The 22042-nt window shown below is 40.9% G+C and overlaps 3 protein-coding genes across 6 annotated transcripts in view; 1 reads left to right on the top strand and 2 right to left on the bottom strand.

Moving 5' to 3' along the window:
- The window catches only part of LOC118241310 (uncharacterized), a 451150-nt gene that overhangs the window by 277265 nt on the left and 151843 nt on the right, over window positions 1-22042 (top strand). The window lies entirely within an intron of this gene.
- Window positions 1-22042, bottom strand: part of LOC118241348 (uncharacterized) — a 114424-nt gene that overhangs the window by 52576 nt on the left and 39806 nt on the right. For all 4 annotated transcript variants that reach the window (XM_081720936.1, XM_081721366.1, XM_081721838.1 and 1 more), the window contains 6 exons: window positions 16981-18930; window positions 14837-15010; window positions 12894-13067; window positions 11437-11610; window positions 10118-10291; window positions 7957-8130 (listed from right to left, as the gene is read on the bottom strand). In XM_081720936.1, the coding sequence (XP_081577062.1) occupies window positions 7957-8130; window positions 10118-10291; window positions 11437-11610; window positions 12894-13067; window positions 14837-15010; window positions 16981-18930 (2820 nt within the window). The remainder of the gene's footprint in view (window positions 1-7956; window positions 8131-10117; window positions 10292-11436; window positions 11611-12893; window positions 13068-14836; window positions 15011-16980; window positions 18931-22042) is intronic.
- Window positions 1-22042, bottom strand: part of LOC118241328 (NACHT, LRR and PYD domains-containing protein 3-like) — a 235683-nt gene that overhangs the window by 189259 nt on the left and 24382 nt on the right. The gene's annotated exons all lie outside the window — the stretch shown is intronic.

Here is a 22042-nt window from a genome sequence, read left to right as displayed (position 1 = left end):
CTCTCTCTCTCTCTCTCACAGATAATAGTTCTGTCACTCTCTCTCTCTCTCTCTCTCTCTCCCTCTCACACAGATAATAGTTCTGTCTCTCTCTCACACACAGATAATAGTTCTGTCTCTCTCTCTCTCTCACACAGATAATAGTTCTGTCTCTCTCTCTCTCTCACACAGATAATAGTTCTGTCACTCTCTCTCTCACACAGATAATAGTTCTGTCTCTCTCTCTCTCTCTCACACAGATAATAGTTCTGTCTCTCTCTCTCTCTCTCTCTCTCTCACACAGATAATAGTTCTGTCTCTCTCTCTCTCACACAGATAATAGTTCTGTCTCTCTCTCTCTCTCTCTCACACACAGATAATAGTTCTGTCTCTCTCTCTCACACAGAGAATAGTTCTGTCTCTCTCTCTCACACAGAGAATAGTTCTGTCTCTCTCTCTCACACAGATAATAGTTCTGTCTCTCTCTCTCTCTCTCTCACACAGATAATAGTTCTGTCTCTCTCTCTCTCTCTCTCACAGATAATAGTTCTGTCACTCTCTCTCTCTCTCTCTCTCTCTCCCTCTCACAGATAATAGTTCTGTCTCTCTCTCACACACAGATAATAGTTCTGTCTCTCTCTCTCTCACAGATAATAGTTCTGTCTCTCTCTCTCTCTCTCACAGATAATAGTTCTGTCTCTCTCTCTCACACACAGATAATAGTTCAGTCTCTCTCTCTCTCTCTCTCACACAGATAATAGTTCTGTCTCTCTCTCTCTCACACAGATAAAAGTTCTGTTTCTCTCTCTCTCACACAGATAAAAGTTCTGTTTCTCTCTCTCTCACACAGATAATAGTTCTGTCTCTCTCTCTCACACAGATAATAGTTCTGTCTCTCTCTCACACAGATAATAGTTCTGTCTCTCTCTCACACAGATAATAGTTCTCTCTCTCTCTCTCTCACACAGATAATAGTTCTCTCTCTCTCTCACAGATAATAGTTCTCTCTCTCTCTCTCACAGATAATAGTTCTCTCTCTCTATCTCTCTCTCACAGATGATAGTTCTGTCTCTCTCTCTCTCTCTCTCTCACAGATAATAGTTCTGTCTCTCTCTCTCTCTCTCTCTCACAGATAATAGTTCTGTCTCTCTCTCTCTCACAGATAATAGTTCTGTCTCTCTCTCTCTCACAGATAATAGTTCTGTCTCTCTCTCTCACACAGAGAATAGTTCTGTCTCTCTCTCTCTCTCACACAGATAATAGTTCTGTCACTCTCTCTCTCTCACACAGATAATAATTCTGTCACTCTCTCTCTCTCTCTCTCTCTCTCACACAGATAATAGTTCTGTCTCTCTCTCTCACACAGATAATAGTTCTGTCTCTCTCTCTCACACAAATAGTTCTGTCTCTCTCTCTCTCACAAAGTTAATAGTTGTCTCTCTCTCTCTCTCTCTCTCTCACACAGATAATAGTTCTGTCTCTCTCTCTCTCTCTCTCTCTCTCTCTCACAGATAATAGTTCTGTCTCTCTCTCTCTCTCCTCTCTCACACACAGATAATAGTTCTGTCTCTCTCTCTCTCACACAGAGAATAGTTCTGTCTCTCTCTCTCACACAGAGAATAGTTCTGTCTCTCTCTCTCTCTCACACAGATAATAGTTCTGTCTCTCTCTCTCTCTCACACAGATAATAGTTCTGTCTCTCTCTCTCTCACACAGATAATAGTTCTGTCTCTCTCTCTCTCACACAGATAATAGTTCTGTCTCTCTGTCTCACACAGATAATAGTTCTGTTTCTCTCTCTCTCACACAGATAATAGTTCTGTTTCTCTCTCTCTCTCACACAGATAATAGTTCTGTCTCTCTCTCTCACACAGATAATAGTTCTGTCACTCTCTCTCTCTCTCTCTCTCTCACAGATAATAGTTCTGTCACTCTCTCTCTCTCTCTCTCCCTCACACAGATAATAGTTCTGTCTCTCTCCCTCACACAGATAATAGTTCTCTCTCTCTCTCACACAGATAATAGTTCTCTCTCTCTATCTCACACAGATAATAGTTCTCTCTCTCTCTCTCCCTCTCACACAGATAATAGTTCTCTCTCTCTATCTCTCTCACAGATAATAGTTCTCTCTCTCTATCTCTCTCACACAGATAATAGTTCTCTCTCTCTATCTCACAGATAATAGTTCTGTCTCTCTCGCACACAGATAATAGTTCTGTCTCTCTCTCTCTCACACACAGATAATAGTTCTGTCTCTCTCTCTCTCACAGAGAATAGTTCTGTCTCTCTCTCTCTCTCTCTCTCACACAGATAATAGTTCTGTCTCTCTCTCTCTCTCACACAGATAATAGTTCTGTCTCTCTCTCTCTCTCACACAGATAATAGTTCTGTCTCTCTCTCTCTCTCACACAGAATAGTTCTGTCTCTCTCTCTCTCTCACACAGATAATAGTTCTGTCTCTCTCTCTCTCTCTCTCTCCCTCCCTCTCACACAGATAATAGTTCTGTCTCTCTCTCTCTCTCACACAGATAATAATTCTGTCACTCTCTCTCTCTCTCTCTCTCCCTCTCACACAGATAATAGTTCTGTCTCTCTCTCTCTCTCACACAGATAATAGTTCTGTCTCTCTCTCTCTCTCACACAGATAATAGTTCTGTCTCTCTTTCTCTCACACAGATAATAGTTCTGTCTCTCTCTCTCTCTCTCACACAGATAATAGTTCTGTCTCTCTCTCTCTCACACACAGATAATAGTTCTGTCTCTCTCTCTCTCTCACACAGATAATAGTTCTGTCTCTCTCTCTCTCTCTCACACAGATAATAGTTCTGTCTCTCTCTCTCTCTCACACAGATAATAGTTCTGTCTCTCTCTCTCTCTCACACAGATAATAGTTCTGTCTCTCTCTCTCTCACACAGATAATAGTTCTGTCTCTCTCTCTCTCTCTCACACACAGATAATAGTTCTGTCTCTCTCTCTCACACAGAGAATAGTTCTGTCTCTCTCTCTCACACAGAGAATAGTTCTGTATCTCTCTCTCTCTCTCTCACAAAGATAATAGTTCTGTCTCTCTCTCACACAGATAATAGTTCTGTCTCTCTCTCTCACACAGATAATAGTTCTGTCTCTCTCTCTCTCTCACACAGATAATAGTTCTGTCTCTCTCTCTCTCTCTCTCTCTCCCTCTCACACAGATAATAGTTCTGTCTCTCTCTCACACACAGATAATAGTTCTGTCTCTCTCTCTCTCTCTCACAGATAATAGTTCTGTCTCTCTCTCACACACAGATAATAGTTCAGTCTCTCTCTCTCTCTCACACAGATAATAGTTCTGTCTCTCTCTCTCTCTCACACAGATAAAAGTTCTGTTTCTCTCTCTCTCACACAGATAATAGTTCTGTCTCTCTCTCTCTCACACAGATAATAGTTCTGTCTCTCTCTCTCTCACACAGATAATAGTTCTGTCTCTCTCTCTCTCACACAGATAATAGTTCTGTCTCTCTCTCACACAGATAATAGTTCTGTCTCTCTCTCTCTCACACAGATAATAGTTCTGTCTCTCTCTCACACAGATAATAGTTCTCTCTCTCTCTCTCTCACACAGATAATAGTTCTCTCTCTCTCTCTCTCACACAGATAATAGTTCTCTCTCTCTCTCACACAGATAATAGTTCTCTCTCTCTCTCACACAGATAATAGTTCTCTCTCTCTATCTCTCTCACAGATAATAGTTCTCTCTCTCTATCTCTCTCACACAGATAATAGTTCTGTCTCTCTCTCTCTCTCACAGATAATAGTTCTGTCTCTCTCTCTCTCTCTCACAGATAATAGTTCTGTCTCTCTCTCTCTCTCTCACAGATAATAGTTCTGTCTCTCTCTCTCTCTCTCTCACAGATAATAGTTCTGTCTCTCTCTCTCTCTCGCTCTCTCTCACAGATAATAGTTCTGTCTCTCTCTCTCTCTCACAGATAATAGTTCTGTCTCTCTCTCTCTCTCACAGATAATAGTTCTGTCTCTCTCTCTCTCTCTCTCACAGATAATAGTTCTGTCTCTCTCTCTCTCTCACAGATAATAGTTCTGTCTCTCTCTCTCTCTCTCTCTCTCACAGATAATAGTTCTGTCTCTCTCTCTCTCTCTCTCACAGATAATAGTTCTGTCTCTCTCTCTCTCTCTCACAGATAATAGTTCTGTCTCTCTCTCTCTCACACAGATAATAGTTCTGTCTCTCTCTCTCACACAGATAATAGTTCTGTCTCTCTCTCTCTCTCTCACAGATAATAGTTCTGTCTCTCTCTCTCACACAGATAATAGTTCTGTCTCTCTCACACAGATAATAGTTCTGTCTCTCTCTCTCTCACACAGATAATAGTTCTGTCTCTCTCTCTCTCTCACAGATAATAGTTCTGTCTCTCTCTCTCTCTCACAGATAATAGTTCTCTCTCTCTCTCTCACACAGATAATAGTTCTCTCTCTCTCTCTCACAGATAATAGTTCTCTCTCTCTATCTCTCTCACACAGATAATAGTTCTCTCTCTCTCTCTCACAGATAATAGTTCTGTCTCTCTCTCTCTCTCTCTCACAGATAATAGTTCTGTCTCTCTCTCTCACAGATAATAGTTCTGTCTCTCTCTCTCACAGATAATAGTTCTGTCTCTCTCTCTCTCACAGATAATAGTTCTGTCTCTCTCTCTCTCACAGATAATAGTTCTGTCTCTCTCTCTCACACAGAGAATAGTTCTGTCTCTCTCTCTCTCACACACAGATAATAGTTCTGTCACTCTCTCTCTCTCACACAGATAATAATTCTGTCACTCTCTCTCTCTCTCTCTCTCTCCCTCTCCCTCACACAGATAATAGTTCTGTCTCTCTCTCTCACACAGATAATAGTTCTGTCTCTCTCTCTCACACAAATAGTTCTGTCTCTCTCTCTCTCACAAAGTTAATAGTTGTCTCTCTCTCTCTCTCTCTCTCACACAGATAATAGTTCTGTCTCTCTCTCTCTCTCTCCTCTCTCACACACAGATAATAGTTCTGTCTCTCTCTCTCTCACACAGATAATAGTTCTGTCTCTCTCTCTCTCACACAGATAATAGTTCTGTCTCTCTCTCTCTCTCACACAGATAATAGTTCTGTCTCTCTCTCTCACACAGATAATAGTTCTGTTTCTCTCTCTCTCTCACACAGATAATAGTTCTGTTTCTCTCTCTCTCTCACACAGATAATAGTTCTGTTTCTCTCTCTCTCTCACACAGATAATAGTTCTGTCTCTCTCTCTCACACAGATAATAGTTCTGTCTCTCTCTCTCTCTCTCTCACAGATAATAGTTCTGTCACTCTCTCTCTCTCTCTCTCCCTCACACAGATAATAGTTCTGTCTCTCTCCCTCACACAGATAATAGTTCTCTCTCTCTCTCACACAGATAATAGTTCTCTCTCTCTATCTCTCACACAGATAATAGTTCTCTCTCTCTATCTCACACAGATAATAGTTCTCTCTCTCTCTCACACAGATAATAGTTCTCTCTCTCTATCTCTCTCACAGATAATAGTTCTCTCTCTCTATCTCTCTCACACAGATAATAGTTCTCTCTCTCTATCTCACAGATAATAGTTCTGTCTCTCTATCTCACAGATAATAGTTCTGTCTCTCTATCTCACAGATAATAGTTCTGTCTCTCTCTCTCACAGATAATAGTTCTGTCTCTCTCTCTCTCACACAGATAATAGTTCTGTCTCTCTCTCTCTCACACACAGATAATAGTTCTGTCTCTCTCTCTCTCACAGAGAATAGTTCTGTCTCTCTCTCTCTCTCACACAGATAATAGTTCTGTCTCTCTCTCTCTCTTACACAGATAATAGTTCTGTCTCTCTCTCTCTCTCACACAGAATAGTTCTGTCTCTCTCTCTCTCTCTCTCACACAGAATAGTTCTGTCTCTCTCTCTCTCTCGCACACAGATAATAGTTCTGTCTCTCTCTCTCACAGATAATAGTTCTGTCTCTCTCTCTCACACAGATAATAGTTCTGTCACTCTCTCTCTCTCTCTCTCTCTCTCTCACACAGATAATAGTTCTGTCTCTCTCTCTCACACAAATAGTTCTGTCTGTCTCTCTCTCACACAGATAATAGTTCTGTCTCTCTCTCTCTCTCACACAGATAATAGTTCTGTCTCTCTCTCTCTCTCTCTCTCTCAGACACAGATAATAGTTCTGTCTCTCTCTCACACAGATAATAGTTCTGTCTCTCTCTCTCTCACACAGATAATAGTTCTGTCTGTCTCTCTCTCTCACACAGATAATAGTTCTGTCTCTCTCTCTCTCACACAGATAATAGTTCTGTCTCTCTCTCTCTCACACAGATAATAGTTCTGTCTCTCTCTCTCTCACACAGATAATAGTTGTCTCTCTCTCTCTCACGCAGATAATAGTTCTGTCTCTCTCTCTCTCTCACACACAGATAATAGTTCTGTCTCTTTCTCTCTCTCTCACACAGATAATAGTTCTGTCTCTCTCTCTCACACAGATAATAGTTCTGTCTCTCTCTCTCACACAGATAATAGTTCTGTCTCTCTCTCTCTCACAGATAATAGTTCTGTCTCTCTCTCTCTCTCACAGATAATAGTTCTGTCTCTCTCTCTCTCTCACAGATAATAGTTCTGTCTCTCTCTCTCTCTCACAGATAATAGTTCTGTCTCTCTCTCTCTCACAGATAATAGTTCTGTCTCTCTCTCTCTCTCACAGATAATAGTTCTGTCTCTCTCTCTCTCTCACAGATAATAGTTCTGTCTCTCTCTCTCTCTCACAGATAATAGTTCTGTCTCTCTCTCTCTCTCACAGATAATAGTTCTGTCTCTCTCTCTCTCTCACAGATAATAGTTCTGTCTCTCTCTCTCTCTCACAGATAATAGTTCTGTCTCTCTCTCTCTCTCACAGATAATAGTTCTGTCTCTCTCTCTCTCACAGATAATAGTTCTGTCTCTCTCTCTCTCTCACAGATAATAGTTCTGTCTCTCTCTCTCTCTCACAGATAATAGTTCTGTCTCTCTCTCTCTCTCTCTCTCTCTCTCACAGATAATAGTTCCGTCTCTCTCTCTCTCTCTCACAGATAATAGTTCTGTCTCTCTCCCTCTCTCACAGATAATAGTTCTGTCTCTCTCTCTCTCACACAGATAATAGTTCTGTCTCTCTCTCTCTCTCTCTCTCTCTCTCTCTCTCACACAGATAATAGTTCTGTCTCTCTCTCTCTCTCTCACACAGATAATAGTTCTGTCTCTCTCTCTCTCTCACACAGATAATAGTTCTGTCTCTCTCTCTCTCTCACACAGATAATAGTTCTCTCTCTCTCTCTCTCTCTCTCACAGATAATAGTTCCGTCTCTCTCTCTCTCTCTCACAGATAATAGTTCTGTCTCTCTCCGTCTCTCACAGATAATAGTTCTGTCTCTCTCTCTCTCACACAGATAATAATTCTGTCTCTCTCTCTCTCTCTCTCTCTCTCTCACACAGATAATAGTTCTGTCTCTCTCTCTCTCTCTCACACACAGATAATAGTTCTGTCTCTCTCTCTCTCTCACACAGATAATAGTTCTGTCTCTCTCTCTCTCTCACACAGATAATAGTTCTGTCTCTCTCTCTCTCTCACACAGATAATAGTTCTGTCTCTCTCTCTCTCTCACACAGATAATAGTTCTGTCTCTCTCTCTCTCTCTCTCTCTCTCTCACACATAATAGTTCTGTCTCTCTTTCTCACACAGATTAAATTTCTGTCTCTCTCACACAGATAATAGTTCTGTCTGTCTGTCTCTCTCTCTCTCTCTCTCTCTCTCTCTCTCTCTCTCTCTCTCTCTCTCACACACACCCACACACACACACACACACACACTATCCACTAATGTTCCTGCTTCACTGTGTATGAGAGCAGGTTGTATTTGAGAACACAGTTGAGTATCAGATCAGTTCAAGGACAGGGGATTTCTACATACCTGAGAGTGTCCAGACTGCAGTGGGGATCCTCCAGTCTAGCAGAGAGCAGCTTCACTCCTGACTCTCCTGGGTGGTTGTAGGTCAGATCCAGTTCTTTGAGGTGGGAGAGGTTTGAGCTCAGAGCTGAAGCCAGAGAAGAACAACCTTCCTCTGTGACCAAACAACCAGACAGTCTGCAGATAGGAGGGAGAAAGAGGAAAATGTGTTTGCACGTAGCAGACTTTACTATAAAGAAAAATTAGGGATTACAAACCATGACACAGTAACCTTTTTATCTGGAAGTTTTTAACATTTTTTAAATATTCTTAACTTTTTCATGATAACACATGCCTATTGTCTTCTTGATGTAATTATTCCCAATGTTATTAAAAATTTGTAATAATCATTGGTAGTATTTTTGTTTCCATAGTAGCAGATGAAAGTCTAAAGAATGTTTTGTACTTTATGGTTCATTTTCAACATCGCTATTTGTTATATTTATATTATTTTTATTTATAATTAGAAAGGAGAACTGCAGTCAATTCTACCCTTAAACCATTAAGAAAATGGCTTTTGATGTGATATAAACTTTCCCACTTTGCTCTTTGGTCCCCACTGCCCTGATTCTCCAGTCTTGTTTCTTATGAGTTAGTCACTGTTTTTAACTGAGTTTTCAGTCACTGGTTAACGTGGAATAACCCAGCAGGTTTTTGTAAACGGTGAACCTCGTAAGCTTGTTCCTGCTATTCAGAGGTTACTTACATGTTGAAAAAAGACTAGTACTGTAATCTTCACTTTCATCGTGTATCTCACATACCACTTTGTAAAATGACAGCTCACTACACTTTCCCCAAACCTTAAGAACCATTAGTATTTGTACAGCTCACTACACTTTCCCCAAACCTTAAGAACCATTAGTATTTGTACAGCTCACTACACTTTCCCCAAACCTTAAGATCCATTAGTATTTGTACAACTCACTACACTGTCCCCAAACCCTTAAGATCCATTAGTATTTGTACAGCTCACTACACTGTCCCCAAACCTTAAGAACCATTAGTATTTGTACAGCTCACTACACTGTCCCCAAACCTTAAGATCCATTAGTATTTGTACAGCTCACTACACTGTCCCCAAACCCTTAAGATCCATTAGTATTTGTACAGCTCACTACACTGTCCCCAAACCCTTAAGATCCATTAGTATTTGTACAGCTCACTACACTGTCCCCAAACCCTTAAGAACCATTAGTATTTGTACAGCTCACTACACCGTCCCCAAACCCTTAAGATCCATTAGTATTTGTACAGCTCACTACACCGTCCCCAAACCCTTAAGATCATTAGTATTTGTACAGCTCACTACACTGTCCCCAAACCCTTAAGATCCATTAGTATTTGTACAGCTCACTACACTGTCCCCAAACCCTTAAGGTCCATTAGTATTTGTACAGCTCACTACACTGTCCCCAAACCCTTAAGGTCCATTAGTATTTGTACAGCTCACTACACTGTCCCCAAACCCTTAAGATCCATTAGTATTTGTACAGCTCACTACACCGTCCCCAAACCCTTAAGAACCATTAGTATTTGTACAGCTCACTACACCGTCCCCAAACCCTTAAGAACCATTAGTATTTGTACAGCTCACTACACCGTCCCCAAACCCTTAAGAACCATTAGTATTTGTACAGCTTACTACACTGTCCCCAAACCCTTAAGATCCATTAGTATTTGTACTGCTGTCTTTAGATGTTTCTAAACGCTGTGTTGATCTGGGAATATATTTGTTGTTAACAATATAAAGAGGCTCTTACAGCACAAACTTAAACTGTGGACTTCATCCCATTTGTACAGTGCAATGAAAGATTGATCTACCCTCCTTCTCCAATGTAGAATGATGTAAACATTGATGACTTGTGGCAATTAGATAAAATCTATTCTTCTGAGGTATTATCACAAACTCTACCTGTAGCATATGTCAGATATGAATAAAATAAACGAATAATACCTCTGCCCTAAATAATTTGTTTAACTAAACTAGATTTTCTTCAACTAAGCCCTTTTTCTGAAATCTTATATAAAAGACTGGCACATCTATATTTGGACTTTTAAAAATATGCATCACAGAAGATCACAGCATAAACTTTGCATTTCAACAATGAATTCACAGAAAGTTCACCTGAGAATCTCCAGTTTACAATGTGAACTGTTCAGTCCTGCAGAGAGCCACTTCACACCTGAATCCTGCAGATCATTGTTAGACAGGTCGATTTCTCTCAGGCGGTTGTTTGTGAGTTGAAGAGCTGCACCCAAAATTTCACATATCTGCTCTCCAAGATTACACAATGGCAGTCTGCAATGACAAAGATTTTACATTCAGTGAGGAATCTTTGAATGCATTAAGACCAAAATGCATTTAGATCATGATGCCTGAAAAACTAAAGTTATGTGGGTTTTTAAAGAAGATGAAATGAGTAGTTTGCTGTGCAATTATTGGATTCCTGCTGTACATTGTGTTGATCTTAAAAACATTTTCATAATACTGGTTAGAGTCAATAATCTTTTTTACCAACACAATCAAAGGAGTAGGGGTTAGTGGTTAGTAACAATCAGAGGTAGGGGTTTAGGGGTTAGTTAGAGTCAATCTTTTTTAATGGCTTATTCAGAGGGGTAGGGGTTATTAACTTAATCAGAGGGGTAGGGGTTAGGGGTTAGTAACTTAATCAGAGGGTTAGGGGTTAGTAACGTAATCAGAGGGGTAGGGGTTAGTAACTTAATCAGAGGGGTAGGGGTTAGGGGTTAGTAAAAATCAGAGGGGTAGGGGTTAGGGGTTAGTAAAAATCAGAGGGGTAGGGGTTAGGGGGTTAGGGGTTAATAACTTAATCAGAGGGGTAGGGGTTAGGGGTTAGTAAAAATCAGAGGGGTAGGGGTTAGGGGGTTAGGGGTTAGTAACTTAATCAGAGGGTTAGGGGTTAGTAACTTAATCAGAGGGTTAGGGGTTAGTAAAAATCAGAGGGGTAGGGGTTAGGGGTTAGTAACTTAATCAGAGGGGTAGGGGTTAGGGGTTAGTAAAAATCAGAGGGGTAGGGGTTAGGGGGTTAGGGGTTAGTAACTTAATCAGAGGGGTAGGGGTTAGTAACAATCAGAGGAGTAGGGGTTAGGGGTTAGTAACAATCAGATGGGTAGGGGTTAGGGGGTTAGGGGTTAGTAACTTAATCAGAGGGGTAGGGGTTAGTAACTTAATCAGAGGGGTAGGGGTTTAGGGGTTAGTAACTTAATCAGAGGGTTAGGGGTTAGTAACTTAATCAGAGGGTTAGGGGTTAGTAACTTAATCAGAGGGTTAGGGGTTAGTAACTTAATCAGAGGGGTAGGGTTTAGGGGTTAGTAACAATCAGAGGGGTAGGGGTTAGGGGTTTAGGTTAGTAACTTAATCAGAGGGCAGAACAAAGGGGCTGCAGCATCGGCCCTGTTCTTGTCTTCTCCAGTTTAGTGTCTCACCTGAGAATCTCCAGTTTACAGTGTGAACTCTTCAGTGCAGCAGAGAGCTGCTCCACTCCTGAATCCTGAAAGTCACAATTTCTGAGGTGCAGTTCTCTCAGGAAGGACTTGGCTGATGTCAGAACAGAGGAGAGACTTTTACTGCTGTCTGTTGTGAGGTTACAGCCTGTAAGACTGCAAAGACACAGAAAATAAAGCCCAGTGTTAAAACAGCATGAAATCAAGGCTCACAGAAATAACAAACAACATTCTGTTAACAATAATTATTCATTAATTGCTATTTTTACATGAATTAACATATCTGGAGACTAAACAATACAGTGATAAAAATAAATTATGAAAAAGCTGTCAGAATCTGGTGAAAGTAAAATGTGTCAGAGCAGCTGTAGCACATTAATTCATGAAGGAGGGGAGGTGCTTCTCACTTGAACACAAGAAAAAGATCCAAAAGCCCCGATCACCTAAATACATCACTTCATAAAGATAACTGTTTTACTGTGAATACGTCACTTCATAAAGATATAACTGTTTTACTGTGAATATGTCACTTGATAAAGATATAACTGTTTTACTGTGAACACGTCACTTGATAAAGATATAACTGTTTTACTGTGAATACGTCACTTCATAAAGATAAAACTGTTTTACTGTGAATACGTCACTTCATAAAGATATAACTGTTTTACTGTGAATACGTCACTTCATAAAGATATAACTGTTTTACTGTGAATACGTCACTTCATAAAGATATAACTGTTTTACTGTGAATACGTCACTTCATAAAGATATAACTGTTTTACTGTGAACACGTCACTTCACAAAGATATAACTGTTTTACTGTGAACATGTCACTTCATAAGTAACTTAATCAGAGGGGTAGGGGTTTAGGGGTTAGTAACTTAATCAGAGGGGTAGGGGTTAGTAACTTAATCAGAGGGTTAGGGGTTAGTAACGTAATCAGAGGGGTAGGGGTTAGGGGTTAGTAAAAATCAGAGGGGTAGGGGTTAGGGGGTTAGGGGTTAGTAACTTAATCAGAGGGGTAGGGGTTAGTAACTTAATCAGAGGGTTAGGGGTTAGTAACGTAATCAGAGGGGTAGGGGTTAGGGGTTAGTAAAAATCAGAGGGGTAGGGGTTAGGGGGTTAGGGGTTAGTAACTTAATCAGAGGGTTAGGGGTTAGTAACTTAATCAGAGGGGTAGGGGTTAGTAACTTAATCAGAGGGGTAGGGGTAGGGGTTAGTAACAATCAGAGGGGTAGGGGTTAGGGGTTACTAAAAATCAGAGGGGTAGGGGTTAGGGGGTTAGGGGTTAGTAACTTAATCAGAGGGGTAGGGGTTAGGGGTTAGTAACAATCAGAGGGGTAGGGGTTAGGGGTTTAGGTTAGTAACTTAATCAGAGGGCAGAACAAAGGGGCTGCAGCATCGGCCCTGTTCTTGTCTTCTCCAGTTTAGTGTCTCACCTGAGAATCTCCAGTTTACAGTGTGAACTCTTCAGTGCAGCAGAGAGCTGCTCCACTCCTGAATCCTGAAAGTCACAATTTCTGAGGTGCAGTTCTCTCAGGAAGGACTTGGCTGATGTCAGAACAGAGGAGAGACTTTTACTGCTGTCTGTTGTGAGGTTACAGCCTGTAAGACTGCAAAGACACAGAAAATAAAGCCCAGTGTTAAAACAGCATGAAATCAAGGCTCACAGAAATAACAAACAACATTCTGTTAACAATAATTATTCATTAATTGCTATTTTTACATGAATTAACATATCTGGAGACTAAACAATACAGTGATAAAAATAAATTATGAAAAAGCTGTCAGAATCTGGTGAAAGTAAAATGTGTCAGAGCAGCTGTAGCACATTAATTCATGAAGGAGGGGAGGTGCTTCTCACTTGAACACAAGAAAAAGATCCAAAAGCCCCGATCACCTAAATACATCACTTCATAAAGATAACTGTTTTACTGTGAATACGTCACTTCACAAAGATATAACTGTTTTACTGTGAATATGTCACTTCATAAAGATAACTGTTTTACTGTGAATACGTCACTTCATAAAGATATAACTGTTTTACTGTGAATACGTCACTTCATAAAGATATAACTGTTTTACTGTGAACACGTCACTTCATGAGGATGTAACTGTTTTACTGTGAACACGTCACTTCACGAAGATATAACTGTTTTACTGTGAACACGTCACTTCATGAGGATGTAACTGTTTTACTGTGAACACGTCACTTCACAAAGATATAACTGTTTTACTGTGAATACGTCACTTCATAAAGATATAACTGTTTTACTGTGAACACGTCACTTCATGAGGATGCAACTGTTTTACTGTGAACACGTCACTTCATAAAGATATAACTGTTTTACTGTGAACACGTCACTTCACAAAGATATAACTGTTTTACTGTGAATACGTCACTTCACAAAGATATAACTGTTTTACTGTGTATACGTCACTTCACAAAGATATAACTGTTTTACTGTGTATACGTCACTTCATAAGGATAAAACTGTTTTACTGTGAATACGTCACTTCACAAAGATATAACTGTTTTACTGTGAATATATCACTTCATAAGGATGTAACTGTTTTACTGTGAACATGTCACTTCACAAAGATTTTACTGTGAACACGTCACTTCATAAAGATATAACTGTTTTACTGTGAACACGTCACTTCATAAGGATGTAACTGTTTTACTGTGAACACGTCACTTCACAAAGATATAACTGTTTTACTGTGAACACGTCACTTCACAAAGATATAACTGTTTTACTGTGAATACGTCACTTCACAAAGATATAACTGTTTTACTGTGTATACGTCACTTCACAAAGATAACTGTTTTACTGTGAATACGTCACTTCACAAAGATAACTGTTTTACTGTGAATACATCACTTCATAAGGATAAAACTGTTTTACTGTGAATACGTCACTTCACAAAGATATAACTGTTTTACTGTGAATACGTCACTTCACAAAGGTATAACTGTTTTACTGTGAATACATCACTTCAGGATATAAGGCGTGGAGGAGGACGCACAGACTTCCTCGACAAGGACGAACATTTAATTGAAACATACACAATGGCACTCACACGTATTACAAACAAGGAACATGAAACTGTTAACAAAAAACGGACACGATAAATGGGAAAACGTATAACAACACTAATATTTAACATTAATATGCTACATTAAGAATGACCAACGATACTGCACACACTAACAAGGGTTTAAATACACAGACAAAACAAGGTGCAGGTGTGTGCAGGCGTGGCCACAAACATCCTCCCAAGTCACATGCCGGGCCAAACCCCGTGAATTGTGGGAGGCGAACGTTCCGTGACAAAATACATGTGCTCTCCTGAGCGTTTCCAGTTTACAGTGTCTCACCTGAGCGTCTCCAGTCTACAGTTTGAACTCTTCAGCCCATCAGAAAGCAGCTTCACTCCTTCATCTTCCAGGGTGCTGATATTGATACTCAGTTCTCTCAGGGGGGAGTTTGATGATGCCAAAGTGGAACATACAGCTTTACACAAATCTGTGTCCAGACTACAGTTACCTAGTCTGCAAATACAGAGGAAACAAAGCACATTTAAAACAGAGTGAGCCATCAAACTGCACAGAAATGGTTTGAACAGCTTGAGAAAGAAAACAAGAAAACAAGCAAGTCAGTCTAACCAAACTAGTGGCAGATACTGAATAAAAAGACTTGCAGTTAATGAACATTTACAACATTAATATCTAATACCTGTTATTACCTGCTATTCACTTTATGTTATATAAATACAATCAGTATAAGACAGCTACAGAGAACTAGAACTAGACAGAACTAATCAATGTCTGAGAGAGTCTGGAGCAGGTGTGTTAGAGACTCAGGATTTACAATAATTAGAGCTGTAATATTAATTAATAAATCAACAAACCTTCGTTAAGTCATTAAAGTATTACTACACAACACAAGATTAGAACAATGATGTAACTGCTTACAAGGAATTAAACATGAAGTAACAGCTAAAATTATGAGATAACTAAGATATAGGGACAGAATTTAGTGATCAGATCACATTCAGATTTCAGTCTAACACATGAAACACGAGGCATAAACAACCAAGACACACTGTAATCTGATCATTGAAACCACAGTCAGAAGTGGTCAGAGACGGATGTTGATCGCATTTAATACGAGTGAAAGTCTCTGTATCTGCGTACAACTACACAAGTGGAAACCCATCTGCTGGCTGACTGCAGAAATTACATCTGCTGCCAGTCAAAGCTTCTCCTGCACTGAGGCAGATGGGACTGAATCACTTAACTGACAATTCACCAAGTAGTAAATTATCTAACCTAGCTAATGGTCAACATTAATCACAACATCCTGTTTCAGTTAGTGGTAACATCAGCAGCTAGTTAAGTCATTCTCATAAGTCCATTTATGTGGTTTAGTAGTATTAACACAAAAGTCAGCTGCTTAATTGTTTTTAGATATACATGCTTTTTCATGAACGTTTCTTAGTAACCACTTCTGCCCATCACAGGGCTGATCCTCTCAGGGGTCTGATCTGTCTGTAGGGCTACAGCTGGACACCTCGTTGCCAGTTGTAGATGGTTTCTGCCCATATCTGAGAGTGTATAATACACTGGTAATAGTCTGCAAGGAATCTTGTTTACCATGTAGGTTTCAGGAAGCAAAACAGAAATGATGTGTGGACTGGTGTGCTTTTAAAATATTAAAATAAGATCAAAGCACATCTGGTCACTCTGAGGACACATTTTAGTGAAAAGTGTAAACAGAATCCAGCCAAAGCGAATTCCGGTACAATCTGGAAATGAAACACCTTAATTTAAGGTGTAAACAGGCTATTTGCTTGCACAGCTGATGAAGGACCTCTGACCTAAATCTGGTTTCTCTGGAAACCTTGTGAACTCCCTTTCCATGTCTAAGACCTCTATATCTTTAACTACAATACACTGTGTCATCCACGTACATACACGGGGTAAGGCAGGTATTGTAGAAAGAGCAGAGAGAGAACTTCCTGTGTTTAACTTTTGTAGTGGTAGATTACAGTGGGTGTAATTAGCTTCATTAAAGACTCCACTTAATATTAATAGTAAAGTGGCTAAAGTTTGGTGTGATAAACTGAAGTCAGTAATCCTAGCAAAGTGAACTCTGAATATACAGTCAGGGTTATGATTCAGTTAGTCACATACCCCATTAACTCTCATTAGGTCTAGGAGTGGACAAAAAGATGTTAAGGTCAATGTTTTATGTAAATTCTGTTTTGAAACAAAAATTAAGAGGTACTTTCATATTGAAATATATTAAATGTTTTTGCTGGTTGTACACCACCTGGTGGTGTGTTGTGGTGTGTGTGAGTTGAGGGAATACTGGACAATATGGAGGGACCAAATAAATGATCCAGTGCATCAACTCTAAAGCTGCGTGGCATCTTCCTTGTGAGGGTGAATGAAGCATTTAGCCATCAGTACTCAATTACTAATATAAATTATTGAATAAATAATAGTTAAACACTCACAGAGCCTTCCTGCAGTTTGCAGCAGCTGGGATCAGCCTCCTGTAACCCTCCTGTGATGTGTTGTATTTCTCCAAGTCCAACTCATCCAGCACCTCCTCTGAGGTCAGAAGCATGCAGGCTAGTGCTGAACACTGTCCAGGAGAGAGCTTCTGTCCTGAGGGTTTCTCTGATCGTAGATACTCCTGAATCTCTCTGGCAAGAGACTGGTCCTTCATTTCAGACAGACAGAGGAACAGGTTGATGGATCTCTCAGTGGGGAGGTGCCCTTTTTGTATTTGGTCTTTGATGTACTGGACTGTGTCCGTGATGCTCTCTGGGCTGCTGTGTGTGTGTGTCAGTAGGCCTTGTAGGAGACTCTGATTGGACTCCAGTGAGATGCCCAGCAAGAAACGGAGGAAAAGGTCCAGGTGTCCATTCTGACTCTCTAAGGCTTTACACACTGCTGCCTTCAGCAGGTCATGGAGAGAAACATACTGAATGGACTGTAACTGTAAAGCCTGTAGAGCCATCATATTATTGCTGATAAAGCAGTGAAACACATAGAGAGCAGCCAGGAACTCCTGAAAGCTCAGATGTACAAAGCAGTAGATCTTCCTCTGGTACAGCACAGATTCCTCCCTAAAGATCTCAGTGCAGATCCCAGAGTACACAGAGGCCTCAGTGACATCAAGGCCACACTCTCTCAGGTCTTCTTCATAGAACATCACGTTTCCCTCCATCAGATGTTTGAAAGCCAGTTCAGCCAGTTTCAGAATCATGGACCTGTTGGATTTCAGATGTTTCTTTTGATCTCTTTTCTTTTTCCCCTCATACTTCTCATTCTTCATGTTGATCTGAGTGTGTAGGAACTGTATGTACATCTCAGTCAGAGTTTTAGGGATTTCTGTATCAGTTTGTTTTAGCATTTCCTGAAGTACAGTGGCTGAGATCCAACAGAAGACTGGTATGTGACACATGATGTGGAGGCTCTTTGCTGTCTTTATGTGTGAGATGATTTTCTCAGCTTGGTCTTGGTCACTGACTCTCTTCCTGAAGTACTCCTCCTTCTGTGGGTCCGTGAATCCCTGAATTTCTGTCACACGGTTGATGTACTGAGAAGGGAGTTGATTGGCTGCTGCTGGTCGGGAGGTTATCCAGATGAGAGCAGAGGGAAGCAGCTCTCCTTTGATGAGGTTTGACATCAGCACACCCACTGATGATGTCATGCTTATGTCAGACACTTTATGACACTGGGAAAAGTTCAGTTGAATTCTGCTTTCATCCAGGCCATCAAAGATGAACACAACTTTGCGCACATCATATATTTTTGGGTCCAGGTCTTTTATCTCAGGGTGGAAGTCACACAGGAGTCTATGCAGACTGTACTGGTCATCTTTAACCAGGTTCAGTTCCCGGAATGGAAGCACAAACATGAAATCTACATCCTGATTGCCTTTTCCCTCGGCCCAGTCCAGAATGAACTTCTGCACTGAGACAGTTTTCCCAATGCCTGCAATGCCTTTGGTCAGAACAGTTCTGAGCTTTGGCACTTCTGGGCCTTTATCTTCTTTTGGTTCTGTGTGTCTGACACCTTCAGCCATCACAGCTCCGATCTTCTCTTCCTTCATGTCTCCTTCAGGACCTTGTACAGGTTTAAAGATGTCTGAGCAGTAGATTGGGGTGTCTTGTACCAGCTGTTTCCTGAGTGTTTTCTCCATCTGTAAAACCTCATGTTCTTCATTTACTCCTTCACTCTCTCCCTCTATGATGTAGAGTTGTGTGTAAACCCTGTTCAGGAGGGTTTTATTCTCTTGTGATTTGATTCCCTCAAATAAACTCTCATACTTGTTCTTCATGCTGGTTTTGTGCGTGTGTAAGTCTCTGTGTAGGACATTATCCACTGGTGTGCGAGAGTCCTGCTGTATGGACTCTTCCTTGTCTTTGTGTGGATGTAGAACAGGATGAGTTCTTCTGTAGACACATACAGCCAAAATGTCAGTAATGAAACTACTGTATAATAAAGTACTAATGAAAACATTAACAGACTTGTGTGCTGAAATAAATGAACTTGGATAGTGATGGAGAACTGGGCATTAATGAGGAACAGACTGATACACAGCAGAGTGGGAGACACACCGTGAGATTTACACTGTACAGTAACACTCAGGAGTCAGAGGTGGGTGGGGCTAGAGGTGGGCGGGGCTATAGGTTAGTAGGATGTAACTGACATTATAAGGACGATTCCTAATAACAGGAAAAATGGGTCATAATACACACGGCGTCATATGGCAAAAACAAACACTGTTAGAACAAGCAAAACAAGAAGAAACAGTCAGAAATGATGGAACAATGTTAACAATCACTAGAGAACATTAGCAAGAGTCTGAAATGTACAGATAGATAGATAGATAGATAGATAGATAGATAGATAGATAGATAGATAGATAGATAGATAGATAGATAGATAGATAGGAGAGTAACAATACTATACATATGCAAACATGCAAATTAATGATACTATACACACAATCAGTAATGAAACTCTATATATACAGACATGTAATGAGACCACACACACACACACACACACACACACACACACACACATCAGAGATGAGTCACTATACAGATACCTACATGACGTCAATGAGGAGACTATATATACACACATACAGATATGAGGTCAGTTTACTAATTACCTCAAAAATTCTTTAGAGGGACATATTTAAGGGCAAAAGTAAAAGTGAGCATGTCACTAGAAACCCCAAAACTATTGCTAAACAGCATTCACAGAATGCTGTGAATGACAGAATCTGTTAGCACTACATCTACAGCACTGTCTCACCTGAGGTCAGTCAGAGTCTAGTAGCTCTACATCTACAGCACTGTCTCACCTGGGGTCAGTCAGAGTCTAATAGCACTACATCTACAGCACTGTCTCACCTGAGGTCAGTCAGACTCTAGTAGCACTACATCTACAGCACTCTCTCACCTGGGGTCAGTCAGAGTCTAATAGCACTACATCTACAGCACAGTCTCACCTGAGGTCAGTCAGAATCTAGTAGCACTACATCTACAGCACTGTCTCACCTGGGGTCAGTCAGAGTCTAGCAGCACTACATCTACAGCACTCTCACCTGGGGTCACTCAGAGTCTAGGAGCACTACATCTACTGCACTGTCTCACCTGGGGTCAGTCAGAGTCTAGCAGCACTACATCTACTGCACTGTCTCACCTGGGGTCAGTCAGAATCTAGTAGCACTACATCTACTGCACTGTCTCACCTGGGGTCAGTCAGAGTCTAGCAGCACTACATCTACTGCACTGTCTCACCTGGGGTCAGTCAGAATCTAGTAGCACTACATCTACTGCACTGTCTCACCTGGGGTCACTCAGAGTCTAGCAGCACTACATCTACAGCACTCTCACCTGGGGTCAGTCAGTCTAGTAGCGCTACATCTACTGCACTGTCTCACCTGGGGTCAGTCAGAGTCTAGCAGCACTACATCTACTGCACTGTCTCACCTGGGGTCACTCAGAGTCTGTTAGCACTACATCTTCTACACTGTCTCACCTGGGGTCACTCAGAATCTATTAGCACTACATCTACAGCACAGTCTCACCTGGGGTCAGTCAGAATCTAGTAGCACTATATATGCGTATGAGATTAATGCTATTTGGCAGGTTTGCAGGAACAATCAACCTGGTGAAATACCAAACCTCTTGATAGCTTAACAGATGCACTGCTGGTTTCTGAGGGTAGTTCAGGATAACAGTGCATGTTATCTTCCCTGCATGTGAGTTTAACTCATTTTACACACATACAAGGAACATTAAAACACATCCAGGCACCCTGGTTGGTTGTATACAGTGTTAGACTTTTCACACTGCTTCAAGCTCTTCCAGGAAAAATTAGAATATATAATTTTATATTTATGGACTGATCAAGTAATGTGTACGTCACGGGACGCTCCCCCCCACGAGTCACGTGGTACGGCCTGCTGCGTGCAGGGGGGTTCACCGTCAATTGCAGCCAAGCAGTTCTTGACTGCACGCACCTGCACGGGTTACCGTCATGTGACTATTTAAACCTCTGCTAGTGTGTGTTGTGTTGGTCATTATTTGTTGAAGTCTGTTTAAACGTGTGTATATCCATTGTTCAATGTTGTGTAACCCGTGTCTAGTTAAATGTACCGTTATGTCTGTCGCTAATGTTATGTGTGAGTACCACCATTGTTGTTCGTGTTTTATGTTAATAAATGTTTCACTCTGTCGAGGGAGTCTGTGCGTCCTGCTCCACGCCCATCAGCACTCGGGCCAGCAGCAACGTTACAGTATGATTTAGTATTAGAATTTGATCAGAAAATACATCCATTTTTATCCTCTCTTAGGAAAGTAGTCCAGGGACAGACAGCCCAGAGAAGCCAGTCTGCGTTATGCTACTGTAACGATCCGAATGTCGCAGGACGCACAGACTCCGTCGACGTAGACAGACATTTATTGATAAAGACGAAGACAATGGCACTCGCATTTAACGTACTCGATGAACACAAACATAGTGAAAACAGACATGAACACGTTTAACATTAACGCTGTGAATAATTGACCATGAACAAAGACTGATAATCCCACACACACCAGCCTGGGTTTAAATACACAGACATAACGAGACTAAAGCAGGTGCAGGTGTGCGCAGGTGCGGTTACAAACACGATAAACAAACAAGACCCTCCCACTGCACACGGCGGGCCAAACCACGTAACCTGTGGGAGGAGAGCGTTCCCTGACAGCTATCAAGTCAAAGCACATTTCAAAAGAAACACGTTCTGTTCTCAGCCAGACAAAATACAGACACATGAATCTGCAGAAACCTCTCCACTGGCACCCACTGAGATAGATGAAGATTCCTCGAGGTGAGACATGTAACTCTGGGTGGGTATAAGATGACATTTAGTGGTGATATAGAGGTATTAACAGTATTAGACATGTAACTCTGGGTGGGTATAAGATGACATTTAGTGGTGATGTAGAGGTATTAACAGTAGGAGACGTGTAACTCTGGGTGGGTATAAGATGACATTTA

The sequence above is a fragment of the Electrophorus electricus genome, chromosome 1 (assembly GCF_041902795.1).
Source record: "Electrophorus electricus isolate QZ-2024a chromosome 1, ASM4190279v1, whole genome shotgun sequence".
NCBI classification, from domain to species: Eukaryota; Metazoa; Chordata; class Actinopteri; order Gymnotiformes; family Gymnotidae; genus Electrophorus; species Electrophorus electricus.
The sequence above is the reverse complement of the archived record's forward strand: the minus strand, read 5'-3'. Positions and strand labels throughout refer to the sequence as shown.